General features: G+C 37.6%; 1 protein-coding gene across 1 annotated transcript; it reads left to right on the forward strand.

The window, feature by feature from the left end:
- The first annotated feature begins 4,858 nt into the window (after window positions 1-4,858).
- Window positions 4,859-10,587, forward strand: LOC116212178 (UTP:RNA uridylyltransferase 1). Its single transcript, XM_031546750.1, has 6 exons — window positions 4,859-6,024; window positions 6,436-6,804; window positions 7,833-8,056; window positions 8,319-8,382; window positions 9,061-9,257; window positions 10,108-10,587. Exons 1-6 carry the CDS (start codon window positions 4,930-4,932, stop codon window positions 10,316-10,318), a joined length of 2,160 nt encoding a protein of 719 aa, XP_031402610.1. The 5' UTR covers window positions 4,859-4,929; the 3' UTR covers window positions 10,319-10,587.
- Window positions 10,588-10,909: the final 322 nt, after the last annotated feature.

Genomic DNA, 10,909 nt, shown 5'->3' on the forward strand with positions numbered 1-10,909 from the left:
CCTCTTTCGATCCCTCAATTCAAATCGATTGTTTTCTCGAATTTACGATGTCAAAATGAGCGAGATGAGCGTAACCTATTTCACACAGTAAATGAATAAATACGGTGAACCATAGACAGACTAGAATACCGATAGGGTGTGCGGGATATATGCCCGCATCTAACAGAACCCCCGAATTCGGAATCTCGGGTTCCGCAAGACCATATGCCTTAACAAACTAGGTGTATCCCAGATCCCTAGACCCGGACAACTCATCGGCTCTCGATTTTCAGGTCGTAAACAAGTAGTAGCGACTCCTTCTCACGCTTGTTTGTCACGCGTCCTAACGGAAAAGTGGACACTCCCAAGTCGTGCGATCGGTCTCACGCATGCAGGTCCCGACGAAACAAAATTCGGATCCGCACACCATGGAATGTGCAATATATTGTCTAGGATTCCCTTTCCAATGAAACTGTAGGAACTTTGCTGGTTGGTAATTTGTAGGCATCCTCAGTAGATCGTTTGTGTGCAGGGCTTCTCATACGTCACCAAAGATAAGCTACTTGCTTTCACTTGACCTCTCATGGTTTGCTTAATGATTTCTTGCAACTGGTCTACAGGGATGGACTTAAGGGTACTGATTTGGATGTCCTAGTTTGAGTTGGCACTCTTGGAGCATCCAAAACAATCCCCGATTCCTTTCCTTGGGCAGCAACCACTTGTTTTGCTGGTGCTGTGTCAATCACAACATCCTCAGGAGCCCTCACTTCTCTGGGCGTGTCATTGACCTGACTTGATTCTTCCATATCCTTGAGCTTGTTTATTATGTAGGCTATCATGGCATCCCAATCTTGTACGTGCTTCATGAGTCCTTCGAGAGTATTGGCCATACTTGAGACTTGTTCCTCTAGTAATAATGTGTTCGTCACCGTCAAAGTTATAGCTCCAAGGTTAAATGCCTCATCTTTGCCAGCAATGTGAACTGTCTCCTTAGTGGATACGTTGGCTTGCTCAGCTTCAGTCTTTGCTTCGCTCCATGTCATTGCCCCCTTTGATTGGACACTTAGAGTTGCATTAATAGTTTCTTGCTTTCTTGGCATCGTAATTTTTTTTTTTGCAAAGAGGTATGAGACATAGAGATTATCCTACCGTCGAGTCTGAAATAAGACGGAAAATTTTCACGATAAATTTTCAATTGATTAAATTTTATGAGTTAAAATCACTAATTGCATTCTATAATTACAAGAAAAAAAATCCTTTGATTCTCTTCGCTTAACCTAAAAGTTGTTAAGAAGGTCTTTGGGACTTATTCTCGAAACTCTGCGATCAGGCTTCGGTTTAATGTCGTGTTAATGGATCTCCAGACTCTGTGTTTGTTTCGAGTCTTTCCCTTAAACACGAACACATTTAAAAATCATCGAGGCGAGTGCGCTTCATTCGATCAATTGTGAAGCTCGCCGGGGTCGCATTGACTTCATCCACCATTCTTTGTGCTCTTCGCATTCTCGTGTTCTTCCTTTCAATGCGAAGTGTTCTTGAGATCTTGAAGCATTTTGGTCTTCTCGCACTCCATTAATTTGCAGAGCACTTTTTCCTCAGAACTCTCTTAAGCTTTTTCTCCCTAAAAAGAGCCTACTGGGAAGAATGAGGGCTCCTATTTATAGGTGTGGAGGAGAAAGCCATCAATCCTTGTATTTGCACTTAATTGGTCAGTTCAAGATAGTAATCTAATTTTTCTTCTTTAAAAAACAGATTATTATCCATTTAAAAAATATTATGTAAACTCCTTGATCTTGTTGGTTCCAAATTATCTGAAATTAATGATTATTTAATTAATTTCTAGATAATAATATTTGAATCTATTAACACCAGATATTTGTATGATGAAATACCACATTTGCCCTTGGATAACATGTTTAGTATTTAATGTATCGAGATGTTCGGGCACGTGATATATTATTTGTGCACCATTAAATTCCAAAATTAACACCGAACTTAGCTGGGCACTAAAAATAATGGGGGTAATTTGTAAAATTTTTCGTGTTCTACAATGACATTTCATATATTTGTAAAAATAATCTTTAAAAATTATATTAATTACTTTTTAAATTACCAAACTTTTATATTTATACAATAATGACTACGGGTCCCTGTCTGCAATCTTAGGCGAGTGGGGTGAAATTTCCCATCGGTGAGACCCCATCCTCATTTGTTTGAATAATTTTAGATTTTTTTTTTAATTTAACATTCTTTAGTTTAATTGAACACTATATGTTTTTTATACGGTAACGGTTAAGGGTCACTATCAGCAATCTTAGGGCGAGTGGGGTGAAATTTCCCATCGGCGAGAGCCCCACCCTCATTTGTTTGAATAATTTAGAATATTTTAATTTAACATTCTTTAGTTTAATTGAACAATATATGTTTTTCACGGGTTTCTTCACCAGGTATTCGAATTCTACCAAGTCCCGACTAATTCACAATCGAGCCCGGTTATCTCACAACGAAGTTAACTCTTCCTTTAAAAGAAATTAGTATTTTTAATTTAACGTTTTTTAATTTAATCAACATATATAATTTCCCGATTTGCTCAACCCGGTATTCGGAGTTTACCAAGAGTCTCGACTAATCCATACTCGAACCGGTGCCCGGGATGACTCACAACGAGGTTAAACTCTCTCAAGTATCAATCATAATTTTTCTTCATTTATAATATTTGAATTTGCTTACTTCAGGAAAATAGGTGCCAAACCAATTGAACTAACCACGCACTGTAGGGAACTATCCCGCTTATTTTTAATTAATATTTTTAATTATATGAAGATTATTTTTTCAACTGGCACCCATACGGTACCTAAAGTCCAACAAGTCCGGACAAATCTAGGTTCAAGCGGAAAGAGGTAAAGCTTTGCTAATTGTAGACTGATGAAGCCAAGATCTTACTTAAAGGACAAAGGCATTGAAACACCTGATCCAACCTATGTCGGTAATAATTTTTATTTAAGTATAAAAATATATTTCAATTTATCACCAATTTAACGGCTAAATGAACGTAGAAATCCTAAAATTATGCAAAAAGTTCAACTTAAGTCGTAAATGCATTAGTTTGGCTCAATTATTCCTAAACGTTTAATCCACTATATATTTTCGGTTCGAAACCATAACTGAAAGTTAAAGCTATTAAATTGTCAAGCCAAACCACCGGCCCAAAATGCTTAAGTCCAAATTTCTGCTAATCCCATAGGTTGGTCTTTATAAACCACTCCACTAACTCCTTCTCCCACATTGTAATGACCCGACCTAATCTATGGGACTGACAGAGTAACTTGTCAAGCCCAATCACCGGCCCAAAATGCTTAAGTCCAAATTGTTGCTAATCCCATAGGTTGGTCTTTATAAACCACTTTGCTAACTCCTTCTCCTATCAATGTGGGATTTTAAGGTGTTACAGTTCATCGAAAGTGTTTTTTTTGGTATAAGTATCTATATAAGGAAGTTATTATAATTCTTTTTTAATTGGTGACCATTTAATTGGCAAAGATTTATTTCTCATCAATTCTATTTTGATTAAAGTTCTTTTGGTTCTCAGATAGCTTCATGATATAAATAATTAGCTAATATTTTGTGCTTCCAAAAAAGTTAATACTTGTGGTTTGGGCATAAAAATTTGTGCTTTGTTTAAATGAAGATGTCAACTTGTATAAAAAAATAACTATATATATATAATACTATAATAGATGATTTTTCATCTTCTATAATTGAAAAAGTTTTATATTGCGTTTGGTTTGTAAGTAACATTTTAAAATCAGATTTTGATTTTGAAAAAAAAGTTATATAAATGGTTATGTATGTAGTCCACCTTTTAACTTTGTATGAATTATTTTGTTTTATTGTGGAAAAAAAGTTGTATAAATGGGGTCCATCCTTTGACTTTGTATGAGTTATTTTGTTTTATTGTGGATAGAATTAAATTAAAGTGTGATTTTAAAATCACGTTGTGAAACCAAACAAAGCATTAGAGTTTCATAAATGATGTGGCTCAATGATATTACGTCATTTTTTTAATTATAATTGGTGGGAACTTCGAGAGTCATTCAATCATGAGTTATCTGCGTTCTACGTGGTAATATTCGGCGTTTCGTTCCATTTATATATAGATATATAGATTGTTGTTCGTTAAGTAGTTTAATTTTAAGAATTGTTTTCGATTCTATTATAGGCGATATAAATTCCTGACCCCTCGTTATATCAAACAAAAAAGAATGCTATATGGTTAGAATTTTTCCCCGGAAAGTATGGACAACAAATTATTAGGTTGGGTATAAGTAAAATATATATCAGAATCCAACTTTGATATATCAGTTTACCTTATTTGATTTTAGAGTAATTTTTTTCTCTCCTTCACTTTAACTTAATTTATTTTCAATTTAACAATATAATTATTACTTTTTCTATTTTATTTATTTTTTTATCTTAACTATCATTTAATTCAATTTTTAATATTAAATTCTCTCAACTATTCATTACTTTTTTTACAATTCAATGAAATAATTATTACTTTCTCTCAACTATTTATTACTTTTTTCTATTTTTTTTAATAATTCAACGATACAATTATTACTTTTTTATTTTCTCCCTCTACTTTATTATTACAATCCAATTAGTTATATCTATATATACATAGTTGTAATGGAATTGAGTTTAACTTAACTCTATTTCCAAACAAAGACCATTTCATTATTTATTACTCTATTGGGGCCATAAAAGGCAAAGGAAAAAAAACAAGCAGTGCATAAAAAAGAAAAATTAAACGGGAATTAATATTGATATTTAAATAAAAATTTGTTATTTCGTTAATTTGTTGCTCTTTTCTCTCTCCTCCTCGCTCCTCATACTAGTCTTTCTCGTCACTTCAGTGTAAAACTTCAGTGTGGAACCCCGCCGGTCACCATGTCCGGCGGTGGAAGTGACGCCCCGCGGCCGCAGCCGCCGGGACCTTCCGACGGCGGTGAGTTCCTGTTGTCCCTACTTCAGAGGCCTCACCAACTTCAGCACGTGAAACCATCTCAACCCCCTCCGACGCAGCCACAACCCCTCACCCTTGATCCGGCCGTCGCCGCTGTCGGTCCCACCCTCCCGTTCCCTCTGCACGGAGCGCCCTCCGGTGGCCACGATCCCTCTTCTTCCAGGCCTCACGGTTTCTCCCCTCCCCGGCCTCCCTTGCCCTACCCCCACAGTTACGTCACTCTCACGGATGATTTCGCCAGATTAGGGCTAAGGTTCGGGCCCGATTCGACTGGGACCCCATCCTCTGGTCCTCAAAATCTGCGCTTTGGTGCTTTTTCACTCGAAGTGGAGCCCTCTGATCGCCTGCCAAACGGTAATTCAGTTGAAAGTCCAAACCTTGACTCTGTGGGAGAGCCTGAAATAGGTTACGTGAGTAGGGGCTATGACAGGTCCGGTAGGAATCTGAAATTTAATGGCCCGGAGAGTTCGAATTACTTGAATTCAAGCTCCAATCCTGCTGCATTCCGGCACCGGAATTTTGACTCTCACAGCTTTGAGCAATCCAGGCCAGGATGGGGCAAGCACCAAGTCGGTTCTAATGTTGATGGTCGCAGGCCTGCGCCTCCAGGGTTTCACAGAGAGGTGGGGGATAGGGGCTTTGTTGATCGGAGAAGGGGTGACTTTGAGCGCAATGCAGGTGAAGTGAACAGCAATCATAGGGATTTGAATAACAGGAATAATTTGAGCTTAGGAGACGGAAGTATGAGACTGAGGGGATTTAGTTCTGATGTTCAGAGACAAGTTCGCAGTGAGAGGGTGTTGGTCGGGCAGTTTGATCCTGAGGTTCACTCTGTCCTTGCAAATCATGTGTATAAATCTATGAGGGACATGAACGGCGAGTCTCCTGTGGAGGGGAATAGAGGAGAGGATGCTGGTGAAATAGATGATTTGGGTGAACAGCTAGTTGACTCTTTATTGCTTGAGGATCCACTCGACGAGAATAAGAGTCAGACTTTACACCGTGTGAGTCGTGATAAGGTAATAATGCCCCTTTGCACTTCTGTTTTTGCAGTCTTTATGTATATGCAGTTGTTTGGGGGAGGTTAGGCAATTGTAATGCATGGATGTCACGGTGAGCTCCAGAGTTTGAGTCTTTGTTTAATCGAGCTTGTGATTATAGAATCCAGACTTTTTAAGGCTAGATCGATGTACAGTAATGTTAGGTGTATTTATTGGTCATGGTTACCTTAGAAAAGGAAAAGCTTCATTCTCATTAAATAACAATTAAGCGGGGTTCGAGTATACATCACTTACCCTTGGGATGATTTCAAATTACTCAGAATACAAATCCAGAAGAAAAGTTTATCTTTCTGGAGAATGTTGTTGATATCATTAATCAGAGGTTTTATGAGGTAGAATGTTAAAAATCAACTTTACTTGTTATTCCAGGAATACAGGTCAGACTCAAGGGGGCAACAGGTACTTAGCCAGAGGATGAGGAACCTTAGAAAAATGATGGAGTGTCGAAGTGACATAAACAGGCTAAATAATCATTTTCTTCTGATTTATGAGTCCCTAACACCACCTGGTGAAGAGAAGACTAGGCAGAAGCAATTGTTGACATTGCTGGAGAGGCTAGTCAATAAGGAGTGGCCTGAAGCTCGGCTTTACCTATACGGATCCTGTGCGAACTCCTTTGGGGTGTGCAAGAGTGATATAGATGTTTGCCTTGCAATTCAGGATGCAGAGATTGACAAATCTAAGCTTCTGGTGAAGTTGGCGGACATTCTGAAATCAGATAATCTACAAAACGTGCAGGTTAGTCATATTGGTTTGTATTCAGCAAATAGTTAATAGTGGTTGCAAGTTATCTATTGTCAGTGTTACTATGTATAGCTGTTATATTGAGCTGCACCATTGTTGTGGATAAGATTCATATACTCTGCATTGCTAGCAGCGGAAATGGGACCATACGAACTAAGAATTGAATTCTTAAGTAATTGTGGTGATTCTTTGCTAATGTGGTATTGCATCATTTACTTTGTCATTTCTAGTTATCAGTACTATAATTATCATTTATTCGGGCCAAAAGAAGGCATGTACCTGTTTTGTCTCTTTTGTCAGAATGAAAATTTCAAGTTTCTCATCTGTATTGTAAATGTTATCTTAGATTACTTCATCTTGATTTACCTTTGTTCAAGCATTGATATGTAGATGGAGTCTTTTTGATAGGCATAGCTTTTCCATGCCATTGCAGGTTTATTTAAATATCTTTCTATGATGAAATTTAAGGTTGAGCTGTGTTTGCCCTTTTCCTGTCACAAGATTTTTATTCTTTTTCTCAATCACACTGGAGACATTATAGAACTCAGTGTAGTTTCCTTGGCTTGTATAAGATCAGGTCAGGGGTTAAATTAGGGAAGTTTTTACTTTGAGTGGGCTTCCAAAAATTATTCATGGTGGTTTATTAGATATCTTGAATCCTTTTCTTGGTGGTGGAGAGAGTTGGACTAATATGGTGACTAAAGTTGTTGAAATCATACTCAAGTGTGGTAAATAATGGGGTCATTTGAGGTACTCTTCTGAGTCTGCTATGACGTTAGAGTTATTGAGACCTTCAACATAGAGGTCTGCCACCATGTCAATGCTCTTATTATTTATCTGAATACACATAATGACATAAACGATATGCTATTAACTAATTCCATCTTTACTACATGCATGCCTCCGCATTTACTTTTCAATTTACTAGTTTTACTGCTCTCTAGTGCAATAATGATAATTTTTTTATTAGTTGTTCCATAAATTTATATTGGAACCTTGAGTTTTGATTTCTATTTTTACAGCCGTTGGTACATGCTAGGGTCCCAATAGTGAAGTTTATGGATCCAGTGACTGGAGTCTCATGCGATATATGCATAAACAATGTGTTAGCAGTGATAAATACAAAGCTTCTTCGGGATTATGCTCAAATAGATGTCAGGTTGCGGCAGTTGGCATATATTGTTAAACACTGGGCTAAGTCAAGACGAGTGAACGAGACTTATCAAGGAACTCTATCCAGCTATGCGTGAGTTCTCAATTCATAATCATTTTATTTCCGCCTCATAATTTTAGAACCCATCTCAAAGATGGCCATCTACATATTTGTAGATTAGATACAATTTCTTCTCATTTGGGCCAGATATCGTCCTTGATATATCTAAGTTTAATTAGTTGGAAATATTCCTTTTGCCTCTGTTAAGGGGCACAATGGTGCAGAGGTTATATAGTTAGTTCTGTTTTCAATATAATGTGCTTTTTGCAGATTATTCACGTCCCTTTTCTTTCAGGTATGTGTTGATGTGCATTCATTTCCTACAGCAACGTCGTCCGGCTATCCTTCCGTGCTTGCAGGTATGGATTTCTTCTAGCTTCTAATATTTGCTGAATTGATAATTAATTGCCTTTTGGTTATGCTATTTATGTTTCAAATGGTGGCATTTTTCGTCTTTTGTACATTTTGATTTGTGTGATATACTAATAAATCCAAAAATGTGGAAATCTAATTTCTTTCCACTTTTACTTAATTTGTTTGAGATAGTGAGGTCTGTTGTGCTTTATTCTTGTTCTTTATTCAGAATGCTATTTACGGTGTTACTACTCTGCTATCTCTACTTTGTGGACTGAGATATGTATATTTGTAGTTTTTCATGGCAACTGGTGACGAGACGCGATAGAGTATGACTAGCATTACATGTCATTGTTGTCATACATAGTTTCTCCATAAGTTGATGGCACTGATTGAGATGAATACATATTCTTTAGTTTCAATTTGTATTTGGAAAAAGAGAGGGTCAACCTTTTTTTTAGGTTGGGTTGGGGGGGGGGGGGGGGGGGGGGGGGGGGTTTGGGAATTATCCAACTTTCCTCCTAAACATTTGGCACTTTGACTTTGATTTCCATTAATTGACACATGGGCCATTATTATATCATAAAAATTAATAGATAACAATTTGTGCTTGTTCCTATCCCATTGGTATTTATCTGGGAGATTTTCAAATATCTTGCTTTTAACCAAATATTTTGTTCCAGGAAATAGAGCCAACTTACTCTGTCACTGTTGATGGCATAGAATGCGCTTACTTTGATCAAGTAGAAAAGCTCCAGGATTATGGGTCTCGCAACAAGGAAACAATTGCCCAGTTGGTGTGGGCATTTTTCAATTACTGGGCCTACCGCCATGATTATACAAATTCTGTTATATCCGTCCGCACAGGATGCTTGCTCAGGTAAGATTTCTGTGCGCACACTACTTAACATGTATAGTTGGTGGAATGATCTATTTTTGTTTAATCTCTTGAAATAGATGGATTAGAGCCACGACTTTTGTAATACCTTGATAATGTGCTCGCTATTTTCATGTGTGTGTTGATATGTTAAACCCTGTGTTATACCCTTAAATGTTTTAGGATCTACGCCAAGACCACTTAAAACTAATTGCATAGTGACAACTTCCTCCTTCAACCTTATCTTGTTATAACTTGCACCCATATACTTAGACCTTGGCCATGAAGCCCTGATAAACAAATTTTCTGCCAGTATAAACAGGCCTCTGATAAATTGTATCCTTCCTATGTTTGAAAAGTACCTTTAGCCTTAATCATTCACCTCGTGTAAGCCAAAAATGGCCTTGCACTGCTTGGATTAAGTGGAAGGAGCTGATGACACTGGAGCTCGGCACTGTGGACTTGTAGAAATCGTGGTGGGTGGTTGATGGTGATGGTGTCATTGAAACTGCATAAGGAGATTAAGGACATTGTGCTCTCAAAATGATATTATTTTATATGATGGACAAATTTCACTGTTGTGGGTCGACTGATCATGTAGGGTTAAAATTGTTTCAAAATAAGAATGGTGCTTTTTTTTTTTGTTTCTTGTATTGCATATATGTGTTGAGCTGAAAGCTAATTTTCTTCTTCCTTGCCGGTTGTATATAGCTGGTGGTCTCTTTGAGACTTTGAGTTGTGTCTTTGACTCTTGTTGAAGTGTTATTTTTTGTCATTACTACCTTCTACCGGACTTCGCTATCAACAAAATCTGTGCCGAGCTCAGGCTATATTCTTCTTATAAAACGTGCAGCAAACAGGCGAAAGACTGGACTAGGAGGATTGGGAACGACCGGCACCTGATTTGCATAGAGGACCCGTTTGATACCAAGCACGACCTGGGCCGGGTGGTGGACAAGTCCAGCATAAAGGTCCTCAGAGAAGAGTTTGAGCGGGCCGCTGCAATAATGCAGCACGACCCAAGTCCATGGATAACACTCTTCGAACCTTATGTTCCATCCTGACCATCCGCCTGCTTCTTGTTGTTCCGACTCTTTTTATCAAACTCATATTAAGGCTTATCAAAAGGCATCTGCTTGGCATTTAATTTAGGTTTCTGTAAAGAAAGATTAGTCTTAATATCCGTTGTGGTTTGGTTATAGCTTGTGCTTAATCTATGGAGTGCTCAATTTCTAAAAGGATGGGTTGATTTCGATGTAAAAACTGTGTACATGGCCTTCTAAGACGGGCAGTAATTTAATCATCAAGATTAATGTATAGCTGTGAATCTCGATGCGAATTGCCATTAGTTATTTGTTTTCACGTTTAGGAACCTAGCTGAACGTTATGCTCTGTGTTAACCGGTGATCTTTATCTTGATATTTTTAGTTTATTGATTGAGTACTTGATTTATTCAGTCCTCAGATCTGCTGATCTCTTAATTGTATGAGGCCAAACGAGCTCTCTATCATGTAAAAGCTTCTCGACAAAATGAAAAGTAATTTGAAAAAATCACTCTCTGCAATTTTCGCAACTGACAGGAATTTAACCTAGTTATTCGGCGATGGCTACTTTTATTTATATCCAAAATTTACCTGCAATAAAAGCGTAGTAAT

Source organism: Punica granatum, chromosome 1 (assembly GCF_007655135.1).
Source record: "Punica granatum isolate Tunisia-2019 chromosome 1, ASM765513v2, whole genome shotgun sequence".
Lineage (NCBI taxonomy): Eukaryota > Viridiplantae > Streptophyta > Magnoliopsida > Myrtales > Lythraceae > Punica > Punica granatum.

Bases quoted from the DNA above. Each gene is read 5' to 3' on its own strand.
- LOC116212178 (XM_031546750.1), top strand. From the start codon at position 4,930: ATGTCCGGCGGTGGAAGTGACGCCCCGCGGCCGCAGCCGCCGGGACCT. The intron at 8,057-8,318 runs GTGAGTTCTCAA...CTTTTCTTTCAG, and splicing joins GGAACTCTATCCAGCTATGC to GTATGTGTTGATGTGCATTC. The intron at 9,258-10,107 runs GTAAGATTTCTG...TAAAACGTGCAG, and splicing joins CGCACAGGATGCTTGCTCAG to CAAACAGGCGAAAGACTGGA.